Consider the following 14378-nt stretch of genomic DNA (forward strand, 5'->3'; position numbering starts at 1 on the left):
TTGTGAGTTAATCTGGGCCTTTTCCTATTTTAAAAATGGACAACAACCCTGGAGGTTTTATAAGACAACCAGAGCCGGACTCTCAGAAACAGGGAAGGGATGGTTTTTCTTCAGCATGGTTTTCTAAAAGAGTTGCACCGAATCTTCTTGTTCTTCATTCGTGAAAAACCGATAAAATTCGAGATAAAAGAGAGCAGATTGATTTTATATCTATAGAGTGCTTCTTATTAATATAAAACTGTAAGATCCATATGGGAGGGTAATAGGGTAATATGACGTATTGATTGAAAAAAAACATAATTAAAATCAAGTACAGTGTGAGTAATTAACATGTTAATGTATTTTATTTGTTTAAACAATAACAGAAAATGTTACAAATGCATATCCTTGCGCAAAAGAAAAAATAGCATTTATTATATATATATTTAAAGGAGATATTCGTTTCTGACGAATGGTCTTGACAGATTCATATGAAATAATCAACATAAAAGTGAAGAGAAGTACAGTACTGTGCATCCAAACTGTTAATGCGGGTATTTTAACTTTTGTAGAGGAAAATCGTTTTTTCTTAATACCGGTATTAGTGTTTTTTTAAAACCTTCAGCTCAAAAGGGAAAGACTTGAATCTGATCGGGAGACTCATTCTGGATTTATGTTCACAATAGCAACATTGTATATGCGGTGTACTGAACATGTTTCGTACAAGTATTTGATTTAATCCGGTCGTCAGGAGATTACAGCTTCTTTTCAGCGCAAATCCAATTTGAACCTTTTAGGTGTTTTGTTTTTCAAGTTTTTAAAGGAGTGTAATCCCTCTGAAGCCTGAATTCTGGCTTCTTCGTGTTTCAGATGCAGTGACGAAGACAACAGGGAACAGGTTACCATCGCTGCTGGGCAGCACAAAACTCCACTGGATACAATCACTCTCTGCACGCCACACAGCGCTCCGCCTTCACGCAAAAAGTGACTGACTGATAAACTAGGGAGTTGTTCCATAACGCCTGGTGGGAAACACTGTTAACGAGACCTTTCTTCTGTCTGTCGCATTGCGAAGTGTTGCACCTTTTTAGAATTGCAGCTTTTATCCGCGATACTGTGACGAACTATTAAAGATTGCATTGCTGTAAAATGCACATTATATTCGCAATTTTAGCTGGTTTGGCAATACTGCCATTGCTCTTCCGTTCATTCTTCCCTTACATCATCCAAGATTGGGCACACATGGCGAACGTGATGGGAAGTATTGTAAAGTTTGCGAAACGCAGTAGAAGAAATCCTCCATATTTGGTTTTGGATAGATTCTTTGAACAGGTACAGAAACATCCTGACAAACCGTTCATCGTGTCTCGGGATCACACGTATTCGTTCCGGGAAACCGATAGATTCAGTAACAAATTCGCCAGGGTTTTCCGGATCCACGCTGACCTGAAAGAGGGGGATACGGTCGCTCTGTACATAGGAAATGAACCCGCCTTTATTTTCATCTGGTTAGCTTTGGCTAAAATAGGATGTCCGGTGGCACTACTGAATTGCAATATCAGATCCAAATCTTTGCTTCACTGCTTCAGTTGTTGCGATGCGAAGACCCTAATAGCAGCGTCAGGTAAGTGATTGTACTAGTTTCTCTGATTACAAATTACCCAGAATCTTCGTGAACAGTCACTTTTTACCGTATTCGTGTTGTACTGGAGGACTGTGAATGCTGAGATCATATAAAACCTGAATATCTCTAATCTGAAATACTCTAATCAGATTATTCGCCAAATAAGGCATTGTCGCCTTTTGTTAAATCAGGCAAACTGTTAGCGTTAACTGTTCGTGAGAGTATAAACTTAATCAGTTTATAATGGACACGGTCGAAATAAAATCACAGCAAACACTACAAATTACATAATCAGGGTTACATTTGAATCACACGGAAGGTCACGTCTCGCGTTTACTTAGCTGCCTTGCCTGGGTATGATGTGTCTCCATGTACATATACTTTTTTTTTACATTTTCTCAACTAATATTACTGATTTTTTTTCTAGTTATTGTTGTCATATGTCAGTTTGGCCCATTACTTTAATTAGGAAGTCCCTGTTGAAAATGATGGAAAGATGCTACAACTATGAGTTTGGGAACGCCTTCTTCAATAGGGATTTTCTCGGTACAATAACAATCAACAGCCCTAAGGTTATTTACAGTTCACTCTATTGTACTGATGATTACACACTACAGTGAAAACGTGTTGTGTCTTGTCTGTTCTAAAGCCTGAAACTATATTTAAGAGTTTAAATTAGGACATTCCCGCGCTGCGTAGAACAAGCGGCTTTCAAAAGTAATAATGATGGTAAATTTAATAAACCTTAATCTCACAGTGTAGATCTAATTTTCAACTACTCGGGGACTGCCTTTCTGTTTTAATCACCAACCAACCTGTTTTTCAGCTCTGATTGCCTTGAGCGGGATACTTCAGTCCTGCTTTCCTCTGGTCAAAAAGATTTTTTAAAAGTACAATTCAAGTTGGGTTTTCAGTGACAGCAAATAGTCAAGCATTTCTAATTAATGAAAAATAAAATGACCCTGTTCATTTTCATTGTTAACCGTTGTAAAAGTATAGCGGATTTCTTGGCCAACTCAGTAATTAGCCAAACTGCACTCAACATCATAAACGTGTGTTGCAACGCAATAAGTTTTGGATAAGAACAAGTCAATCTAGAAAGAATAAATTAGCCAGGCAAACGAGAAATCAAATCTTTAGGTGTTAATGCCCTGGCCTTTTGTTACCTTAAGGTTGGTGGGAGTGTGTAACAAGCTATCCAGCTATGTTGGGGAAACTGATACCCTGATTTGTTTCAGTAAGCTGCTTGATGAGAAACTTGTATAAATTGAATATTAACTGCCCAACAGGCTAGATGGGTTGGTCTTCACTTGTTTTGTAACAATTCTTGATAGTCTGATTTCGAACCAACTGACATGAACTAAGGCCAATGACACAGAATCCAATGACATGTCAACCTACTGTATGTTTGGGGGAACAGATTGAACTGTTTTTTTTCTTTGTTTTCCCTAGAGCTGACAGACGCAGTGGTAGAAGTGCTACCGTTTCTGAGAGAACAGAAAGCGTCTGTGTTTATCTTGAGTGCAGAGTCTACAATACCAGGCACTGAAACCCTTATTGACAAGATTGATCAAGCGTCTGACCAGCCAATACCTCAGTCTGAACGCTCAAGCATTACAATGCAAAGCCCTGCTGTGTATATCTATACATCTGGAACTACAGGTTAACATTACGTTTGTTTTCTTTGGCTGACACTTGTACCTTTTTAAGCGGCTTACACGTGGACCTATTGTACAGTTAGATATGTTCCTGCTCCTGGAGCAATCTACCCAAAGGTAGGGCAGTGCCAGCCCCATGTTTTCTACCCTCAGATCTTCCCTTGACAAGCCCTGACCACTGCTCCCCACTGCTCCCTCTGAGGCAGGTACTGTATGTTAACACCATAGGAAGCTGGCAGCCAGGAGAAGATACCCTCGCAGTCTAAGTGCTGTGAATTGGCTGTGAATTACTTTTTTTGGCGTATTCACAGCTACATTAGTAGATTTTAGTTTGCGTTTCTTGAAAATGGCCTTGGGGACTTTTCTAAACAAAGTTTGTTTTTTTTTTATCCCCGTCCAGTATGTGGGATACCACTAAACGTTTTAGTCTCGTCTGCAAGCGAGCTGGTGTGAGCCCTTAGGAAAAACAACCAATACACAGTATTAGGCTATTGTCCACAGATCTGCTAGATTATTTTGCAGTTATAATTGTTTTAGCCAGAAGCAATGTTATGCATCAGCATCAAGCTGCCTGTGGAGTGGCCATGTTCTGGTTAGCAGAAACAGCAGTTTACTGTATGTTTTCTCTGTATGGTTGAGAACAGGGTTACCTAAGGCTGCCATGATCAATCAGAAGCGACTGCTCTCGGCGTTGGTGGTGTTGTCATCAGTGGGCGTGCACTCTGACGATGTTGTCTATGTGAACCTGCCTCTCTACCACAGCGCGGCCTTCCTCATTGGTTTCATCGGCTCCATTGAAGCAGGTGCACAGGCTTCCTCTATTCCCACACAGCAGCGGCAGGGAGTGCCAGCTCCATCACCCTGAAAGCAGCACAGCTCCTGCCAGATTCGGGGAAATGGGATAGGGTTTCCTGTTGTAGACTCCCGCATCTTTGAGTTTATGATCCCGGTTATCTCCTTTTATCCTACAAACTTCTTCGGGAAGAAAAACACACCCATACCTTTAATGGGAACAAAAAGACACAAAATATAACAAGAACCAATAATCTGTAATGGTTTATTACAGTGTTGTTGGTTTATTTTATTTATTATTAAAGAATTAAATGGAAATGGGGCTTTGAAAGTGTCTCGCACTTTGTTGGATCCTTGTCTTTGCCAGGCTTGCAACTTGATCACTGTTTCAGCACAGGACTGCTCCTCTGATATTCCCACATGCCCTGCTATAGGATTTTCAGAGCTTTTGCATGAGAAGACCAGTTTATTATTTACTTAGTTAGATTGCTGCCTGTTAGACATTGAGCCACGACAACTGAACATTTCATGCATTTTCCCCCACTGTTTTCATTGAGTAACACTGTCCCCATGCCATCCGCTGTGTTCATGCTTTGTGCATCCTTCATTGTTCTTTTGTTAATTTTCAGTTAACTTTCAGCACTGCTACCCACTAATGACTCACATTTACTAACTTGGTAGGTCAGATTTCCTATAGAGTAAATGCAGATTGTGTTCAGCATAAACTTGATGCCACCTATGTCATTGTTTTTTAAACCTAAGGCTCCACCATTGTTTTGCGCCACAAGTTTTCAGTCTCCCAGTTCTGGGACGACTGTAGGAAGTACAATGTGACGGTGATGCAGTACATTGGGGAGACCATGCGCTACCTGTGCAACACGCCAAAGGTAACACTTTGAATGTACTATAAAGTCAAAACATTTATTACTTTGGAAAAAACGTGCATGCCTGTGCCTATGCAAATGCAGTTTTATTTCCCCTTTCAGAATGACTTTCTGTGTTTTTAAACAGTCTTTATAAGAGAGTGCAGGCTGTGTTCTCTTTGCAAGCTGATTGCAAGTTTGCACAAATGGGCAGCCACTTACGTCTGTGTGTGCCATTGGCTACAATTTTTCCAAAAATAGCGTTTGAGGAGGTTACACGGCACATCAAGTCACCTAGATATCCGTCTCATTTTGTTCATTTTCACATTTTACTGCAGATAAAAAGTTTGCAGTTTTTTCCAGCAGTTTAATATTTCAGTAAAAAATGTAAATCCTTGCAGCAAGAGAGACTCTCATCTACAGACGTTCGTCACTGTGTCACTGTAATTCAACGAAGCCAACGGACTCAGGACAGCTGCTTTCTCTCTGGGTCACCCTTTGACCCCAGTTATCCCGAACTTGTCCACACACCCTATTTGCCCAAATGGTTTTGCAACAGTAGTTAAAAGGCAACATCTGATACAGCGTCTTTGCCACAGCTTTCTGCTCTGCGTTCCTCTCACTAATTCTCGAGGAGACCAAATCTGTTCCTGGCACTTCAGTGCAGTCTGAGCTCAAAAAGCATGTGTACCTCCACGTGAAATACAGCCTAGAATGTGTGCATGAACCAAGACTGAATCAGATTTACTTTTCCTTTTGGCAAGGGCATTTCAATCCAATGAAATAAGCATATTTTCAACTTCTTTATGAAGTTAGAATTCAAGATTACTTTTCTGCATCACATTTCTTTATGTTTACTGTCTTCAAAAACCTTAGTATGTGTATATGGGCACAATTGAGATGTCTGTGTGAAAATTCTTGTGCACCCTTTCCTGTCGAACATGGCATTTCTATTTATATACACAGTACATGCATTCATGAATTAGATCTACTGCCACTCCACTTTTTTATGGCTGTCACATTTGGGGAGATGGTTCTATGCATGTTAAACACTTTCTTTAGCCATTGAAACTGTATCTGCTTGTATCATCATGAGGGATCAAGTCTCATAGTGTACCTCATGTGATACATATGTCTCAGGGCCAAGGAAAGTACAGTTTAGTGTCTCAGGCCTGTTCTCTTTTTGGAACAGCCAATGGCTTTTAGTTTGAGATTCCATGGATAGAAACCAGGAAACCAAATATCACAGAATCGTGGGGCTCCCACTGACACTCAGGGTATGATTTTATTAAGGATTACTTTCAGACATTTTATGCTATGAACATGACTTGAATGTTTCATGTTCTAGTTTGATTATTTAAAAAATTGTGAAAACTAATAAAGTTAATATTTTTACAAAAGAACACTGCAAGAAGAGTGAGTGTATTTTTATATTTTTATATTTATAATTCTAATCTAATTATTATTATTTTATAGATGTAGCAATTATAGTATTTAGGGAAGCACAAAGACTTGTATTTTTTGATAAGGCAAAATGGTTTCCTGGAACAAATCATTTTAAATTTTTGGGAATATTTGATTGAATTATAAATGAACTACTTGAAAATTAATCTTCGCCAGGCTCAGACTCAGACACCACAAACATGATCAGAGACAGGGACAGAGTTTTTATATAATTTAAAGCAGGGATGTCTCACTAGAAAGAACACAAAGAAAATTGTTGGATTAGCACTATGAGTAAATATCTACTAAAACATGTAGAAAATGTACAGGATACTGATGTATAAACTATAATACAAAATATTCCTTTCATGAAAGTTTTATTTTGATGTTCTAAAGTACTTCTAACCATATACTCTGTTGAAATGACATCATAATAAAATTTACTGTAACGTTAATTATTTGGGAGCTTTTTCTATCCTTTTATAGTGCTAATGACATACTTTTGCCCTCTAGAATAAATAAATCTACAATAAATTCTGCAATCAGATCAGAACTAATCCGATGACTTTTACTCTCATTTTTGTATTCCCACTAGAAAGAGAATGACAGAGATCATAAAGTCAGAATAGCGATTGGTAATGGCCTCAGGGCTGATGTCTGGAGAGAGTTCTTGACTCGATTTGGAAGCGTTCACATCATGGAGTTCTACGGAGCCACAGAAGGAAATATTGGATTTATAAACTATGTGGGAAAGATTGGAGCCGTTGGTCGAGTGAACTATTTGCACAGGGTGAGCCCTCCAGTACAACGATGGGATTAGGAAATAGGAAACATGTTGTTTGGTTTTTACGTAGACTTTGTTCAATTGACACTTAATGCTGTTTTAAAATTCTGCTGTAGAAACTCTTCCCCTATGCACTGATTAAGTATGACATTGAGAAAGACGAGCCGGTGAGAGACTCCCAGGGTCTCTGTCTGGAAGCTTCCAAAGGTGATTAATTACTGTTCTTTTTCACACCAGACATTTTTCTTGTCATGAGATATTCATAAAGGTCTAGGGCTGCTTTTTATTGGATGTGTATTTTTTTATCAAAATAAACTTTATTTCACAATACGTACACTCTCTATCAAATTATCAAACTTACATCAAATAAGAACTTTCTAAATCAGGTGGTCGTCCATTATCAATCAGCGCAAGTGGATGATGGGCCCTATTGCACTATTATTGGATGTATATACAGTACAGTGACAAAACTCGGGGTCTCCTGACTCGGGGCTCAGACAGAACAGACGATTTCTCAAGCACAGGTTGAGCTCTGTGATCGCGGGCTCGAGCCTAGCTCAGGTCACTAGCCAACTGTGACTGGGATTCCCCCAGTGGTGGCACAACAATCGTCTTGGCACCAGTGAGGGTAGGAAGGGCACGTTGGCCAGGACTCTCTCCGCTCTCAGCGTCACAGCACCCTCTGTGGCCTCCCGCGTGCACACCTTTCCTTTTATGGGAGCAAAACTTCCTGTAGGAGGGGGGGCTATCTGTGACGTGCTAAAAGACGATTGGTTCAAAGGTGGGCGGGTCAGAGGAGTCTGACCACACCTCTTTGGTCTCTTCCCATGTGCAGTTGTGGGATTTGAAGCTGTGAGCCAAGGTGTGAAAAACATACAATTGGTGATTCCAAATTGTGTGGGTATAACAAACATACTTGATGACTCTAAATTTTAAATGTAAAAAATTGTTAAGGGATTGCCAGTTTTACGTCAATTTCACATCTGGTGTCTTAAATGCATGAATTCTGAAGTAGATTCCTTAACCTAAAAATTAGAAAAACTTTTTTTGCCATTCTTTTCTAGGTGAGACGGGACTTTTAGTGGCAAAGATAACCCAAATTGCTCCCTTTTCTGGATATGCAAAGAATCACCAGCAAACAGATAGGAAGAAGCTGGGGGATGTATTTCAGAAAGGAGACCTCTATTTCAACAGTGGAGATTTGTTAAGGATTGATCAGGATAACTTCATCTATTTTCAGGATCGTGTGGGAGACACATTCAGGTAGGGAGTCACACCTGTGAGGGTAAAAACCCAAGGCCACAGCTGTACAGCTTGTGCTTTGTTGATGTAGGTGCTGTAGGTGACGAAAGTGCTGTATTGCCCTCTGGTGGAGTTCCAAAGGGGCCTGGGCAGCTGATTCCTATCTTGTGTGCCATGCCCATCTTGTGCCCAGCCAGAATTCAACGGCCATGTCTCAAGCACACTCCCATTCCCATGCCTGACAGCACCTTTGCCACATAGGGGTGAATTCTGCTATGCCACAGGCCCAGCCCTGCACCATGGGAAAACCCAATGCCATTTGGTGCCTCAGGGCGTTATGCCACTGTAGTGGTCTCGCCTATCAATGCTTCTTGTTGCACTTGGCAATGCAGTAACAAACTGCATTCTGCATTCTGCAAACTACCTTTTGGGTTTAATTGTAGACAAGACTACCTTCCTCTATAACGTTACAGTAGTATTAAAAACACCATGCCATCATTTTAACCACTGCTCAGAAGAACCGATCAAGTGTAGCTCTTCTCTTGCTCTGTTATGCAGGTTCTGCAGCACTGCGGCCAGAGAACTCATTGCAATAGAACATGCCATCCAGCTTCTGTCTTCAGCTTTTCTGTGGCTTTCTTGCAGATGGAAAGGAGAGAATGTGTCCACGACAGAGGTTGCTGACATCTTTGCGATGGTGGACTGTGTTGAAGAGGCCAATGTTTACGGTGTTCAAGTGCCAGGTACAAAGTTATTGTTAGATGCTCTATTGCACTTTGTGATTTATTGCCTTTCTGATTTCAGTGGTTCCCTGTGTTGTTTTGCATGCATCCATTTTCTAACTGCTTTATCCAATTCAGAGTTGCGGGGGAGCCACAGCCTATACCGGCAAGCAATGGGCTGAAGGCAGAATACACCCTGGACTGGATGCCAGTCCATTGCAGGGCAGACACAGACGCACATACCCCCACCACACCAGAGCCAGTTTTCCCAGAAGCCAGTTAACCTACCAGCATGCCCCTGGACTGTGGGAGAAACCAGAGCGCCCAGAGGAAACCCACACCACCATGGGCAAAACATACAAACTCCACTCAGATAGCACCCCAGATCTGGACTTAAAGCTAAGGCCTGCGAAGCAGCAGTACTAACCACCGTGCCTCCATGCCAGCCGGTCTTTTTTCAAACTAAATTTTAAAAAACCTTAATAAGTCCTTAGGGCAGTTATTGAAACCAGCATGCTGTAGGCAGGTAAATCCAGAATGCATGTCAATACAATTTCTGACTGAGTTGCAGAAGGAGGTTGCAGGCGTTCTATTAGTTGATATACAGGTCTGCATGCATATGCATTTATATGGAATACAGCTGGAAATACTGTATTGTTTTGAAAGTGTTAGCTTGTGCCATGCATAGCAAGACAGACATTATCGGGTTATTGTTTCTGATAGCGCGGCTTAGCCTGTGACTAGTATATACTCTACATTCCCTAAGGATTTTCAGATCAGAGTTCTCATGCATGCAGACTTCTTACAGCCTCCTTCTGTAGGAATAATAGCAAATAGGTTAATACCCATTAATATTCAAAATGTTTTTTTTACAAATAAGCAAAAATAGAGAAAGTTGAATATTATTTCACATCAACTTTAGGTGAAATCTGAAAGAAATTTTAATTTTCTGAACACTGCATGACAACAGATGTTACACATATGACACTTAATGTGCTGTACTCTTTTTAAAATTGTGTTAATATGTAGCAAACTCAACTGTTAATTGTTGGCTTCTGGGAAAATTGGCCCTGGTGTGAGTGCGTGTGTGTCTGTGTGTCTGTGTGTGCTCTGCAATGGACTGGCCTCCTGTCCAGGGTGTACCCTGCCTTGCTCTTGCTGCTTGCTGGGATTGGCTCTGTCTCCCTCCTGATCCTGAATTGAATAAAGCAGTGAGAAGTTGGACGGATGTGCTAGTTCTTGCTGCTTTGTCTGAAATAATAATGTTTGCTTATTTGACTTGAAGTTTTTCATCTTGTTTTGAATTGTATGGCCATTATACTAGCGTCTCTGACAGTGTAATGTATGATAGTATTCCAAACCCTCAGAGACACTGACACTGTCAACACAGCGAAGTTCGTCCGTATTAACAGTGCACCCCAAAGGAGAGGACACAAGGTGAACCTACAGGGAGGTGTATTAAAAACTGAGAACAGGAGGCTCTTCTTCACTCAGAGGGCTGTGGGAGTTTGTAACAGGTTACCAGCCATGTTTTTGTAGCAGAAACCCCGCCTTCTTACACGGAATGACTGAGATCCTTGAAGAATGATCTACCCACTACCCAACGAGTTGGAATAGCCCCGTCTTGTTTGTAACCTTTTTTAGTGTCATGATTGTAATCCCTCCTCTTAAGGGCGCTCCGGCTCTTTCAGATTTTTGCTGATTCCGTGCACCTGCCCTCAGTCCTGCCCCTTCTTATTTAAGCCGGGCGCTCTCACTACTCTGGGCTCTGCATTGGAAGATGGAAGCCCGGAGGCCCGCCTGCCACCAAGTCGCCCTATGCCCGCGGCTTGAGGGCATAGGCCTCCTATCGCTGTCCTGAACCTGCTGAGTCCAGGGCTCAGAGCGCCTGGCCTCGTGATCCTGCTTTTATTCCCCGTCTCTGCACCGGATCCCATCCCGGTTTTTAACTCTGTCTTGTTTTCATCTCGTTTGGATTTCCTGGTTTTGGACTTTTGGACTTCGCCCTGGATTTCCCCCCTGGACTCCCTTGGACTTGTTTGCCATGGCCACGCCCCCCTGTTTGTCAACCTGCCCTGATCATCGTCTCTTCCCTGTTGTCCTACTCCACTCACCTCCAGATTATACCGTCTGCATAGGGTCCTGTTCTACCCAATGTTACACTTGGGTACTATTGCACTTAATAAAAATAAAATGAAATCCGCTTAGATAAGGCAGGCACAAAACCGCTAGAGATGAGCTCATCCAGGTGGTTTTAAATTATTTTTGCTTCACATTTTCATTTTGTTCCTCCCCTGTAAAATTGAAAGTATGGCCATAATCGCAGAACCTTCCTATTTCAGCCGTTATTGTGGTACTGTGTCATTCCTAGGGCACGAAGGCAGAATAGGAATGGCAGCTGTGACCTTAAAGCAAGGAAGACAGTTTGACTGTTGCGGGATGTTCAACCATGTTGTCAGCTACCTGCCCAGTTACGCAAGACCACGTTTTGTGCGCGTTCAGGTGAGGACAAATGTATTGGAATACAATCTAAATAACATACATGTGACCTCATTGTCGGGGGCACCACCCACACTTTGTAGAGATGCCAGTTATTTTTTTTTCAAAGTATCTATTTGTGAATTCCACTGCCATGAAACCCCCAAGCAAGTGACACCAACCAGTGCTCACACACCAAGACATGACTGCTGCTGCTTCCCTTCAGCCCGGCCTGTGTCTCAGAAGACACATGGTTTTAATGTGAAATCGTTGTGATCATTTCCTCCACGTGGGAACTAAGTACAGGGACTTTAAAACAGAGGACAAAGATGATCAGAACAGTTTGGAAACGCCTTTTAGATTCCCAACAGTTCTCCAATCGTGTCTTCTTTTAACTGCAGAATTCCTTAGAGGTGACAGTGACGTTCAAGCAGAAGAAGGTGAAGCTGGTGGCAGAGGGATTCAATCCAGCCGTGCTTCAGGATCCACTGTACTTTCTAGACGAAAAGGAGAAGAGATATGTACCAATGACTCAGGAGATCTATGATTCCATCCTGTCAATGGACACGAAGCTGTGAACGTGCTGCACATATTCTCCAGTTTAGGCACTGCACAAAAATGTCTGCTAGAATATGCAATCCAGGAATGTGTGGTAGTAAGAACAGGGTAAATAGCACAGGCAGGCAGGGTTACTGATTCTCTCATTACTGTTCCCAGATTCCATTCTCTCAAGTGAGAGTAACTGAAGAAAGCATTCCTCAGGGATAAAAAACACACATTGTACTGAATTACAATATAGTGCAGAACCAAGAGAAATACTGTACAGTAGCATGCACTGACATTATGTAGATTTAAATATCAGAATATTGCTGCTCCAGAACTCATTAATGTAAATCCTCATTGCACACACTTAAATCTTTCTGTTAATTAGGATACGTTTTTTTTAAAATAAAAATATACCCAGGGACTTTAATAAACAGTAGTACAAATTCTCCATCTAATGGTACTGACAGCCGGCTCCAACAAGCCAGAGGCAGTTTTAGATTAATGATTTTAGTGCTCCTACCAGGTGGACAGTGTCTGAGCTAAAGCACTATATCTCCCAACCTGGCACAAAGGATATAAAGTACATTAAAGTAAACTCTGTAGTGAATGAATTCCAGTTTTACTATGCTTTAATGCTAAAATGAGATTTTGTTTTATTGACTGATACAAAACTATATCTCACAATATGTCATATGAACAAACATGCCCGTTTCTACGGGTGCAAAGGCAGGAAAAGACAACAGCACCATGTGTCCCTGCTGCTTTTATTTAAAGCATTTATCCATAAAACTGAAATAACAGCCTTGAAAACTGGTAGTTCAAGGGTTAAAAGACACACGACATGGGCTAGCACCCAGAGAGCTCGGCATGGAAATGTTTTTCAGCACGCTGAACTAACAGATTAGTTCAAACAAAATATATTCATGCCGAAGACATTTTCAAAAGAGTTACCCAAAAACATATATTTCAATGCATCAGTGATGGTTGTGTCAGGAATTTGTTTTTATTTTTAAAACGATTTAGAATAAATGTTGTTTTTTTCACTGGGGAGAATATTGGTCTTTACTTGAATCAGTTATTTTCAATTATGTTTGTATTTTCATGTCAATTACTCCACGAGTCTATTTTTATAAAGGAGCCACACACTTATAATTGCACAATCTCTTATCGTGTGAGAACATTTTTTTTTCCTCTGGGGAAATCTCCTCTAGAGTCAACTTTGCCATCATTCATACACAGCTCACTTTGTCACAGGGGTTTTTATTCTGTTTTAGCTGGTGTCTCTCCCTGCAGTCGTGGCTACTTTGTTACAGTTCTGGTTATTTTATTGTACTAGTAACCAGAATGCGTTTTTAAATGCATTTTCCAAAGCACTGTAACCATAATCATCTGTCCAATGCGTTTTTTATTCTTCTGTTACATTTTGAAGGCAACGTTGAATTATGTACGTCCGACTTTCAGAGAGTCTCTCATCCTAGCGTTAATCCCGCATCAACAGGGTCCGCTTGTCGGCACGCCCGTCTCCATTTGGTGGTTTTGAACCAAATCTTTGAGCTGACGTTGCCATTAAATGCGACCGAGAATACTCCAACCGGCGCGTCGCTCCGCCTGCCGTCGGAGGGGAAGTAATGTAGCCAATTCATAGAGAGGGATTATTAGGAAGCATAGGAAATTTGGCCAGGACGCCGGGGTTACACCCCTACTCTTTTCGAGAAACACCCTGGGATTTTTAATGACCACAGAGAGTCAGGACCTCGGTTTTACGTCTCATCCGAAAGACGGGACTTTCAGAGACAGTGATGCGCCCTTAACGCGACATGTTTGTGTTACACTACGTTCAGGAAAGTATTCTAATTGAAACAAAATCCGTGCGTCTACTCTCTAACAGCTTTATCAAATTCAGGGTCACGGGAGAACCAAAGCCTATCCCAGGGAGCAACGGTACAAGACAAGTTGGACAGTCCATCGTAGGGCACACACGGACAGAAACAGGCACCCCACGACCAGCTTTCCCAGAAGCCAATTAACCTACCACCGTGTTTTTGGACCGTGTGGGGAAGCACGAACGCAGGGACAACATACAAACACCACTCAGAGTATCCAGGGACTGAACCCAGGGCATCAGCACTGGCGAGGCTGGTTAATGCTGACCACCGCGCCACCGCAGTGAAACAGCATGCCAGTTTGAAATTCAAATAACCGATACATTCATTCGGTTAACGGAGGATATGGGAGTGATTTCCGAAG

General features: G+C 41.5%; 1 protein-coding gene across 2 annotated transcripts; it reads left to right on the forward strand.

Moving 5' to 3' along the window:
- The first annotated feature begins 995 nt into the window (after positions 1 to 995).
- LOC148831150 (long-chain fatty acid transport protein 2-like) lies at positions 996 to 13608 on the forward strand. Of its 2 annotated transcripts, XM_088922225.1 has the most exons (10): positions 996 to 1603; positions 3056 to 3265; positions 3906 to 4064; positions 4816 to 4940; positions 6955 to 7149; positions 7260 to 7350; positions 8208 to 8406; positions 9031 to 9128; positions 11479 to 11609; positions 11987 to 13590. In XM_088922225.1, exons 1-10 carry the CDS (start codon positions 1129 to 1131, stop codon positions 12161 to 12163), a joined length of 1860 nt encoding a protein of 619 aa, XP_088778351.1. In that variant the 5' UTR covers positions 996 to 1128; the 3' UTR covers positions 12164 to 13590. The 2 variants fall into 2 exon arrangements, with proteins under 2 accessions (XP_088778351.1, XP_088778352.1); XM_088922226.1 differs by lacking the exon at positions 11479 to 11609 and having other exon boundaries at positions 11987 to 13608.
- Positions 13609 to 14378: the final 770 nt, after the last annotated feature.

Source organism: Atractosteus spatula, chromosome 7, assembly GCF_055471065.1.
Source record: "Atractosteus spatula isolate fAtrSpa1 chromosome 7, fAtrSpa1.hap1, whole genome shotgun sequence".
NCBI lineage: Eukaryota > Metazoa > Chordata > Actinopteri > Semionotiformes > Lepisosteidae > Atractosteus > Atractosteus spatula.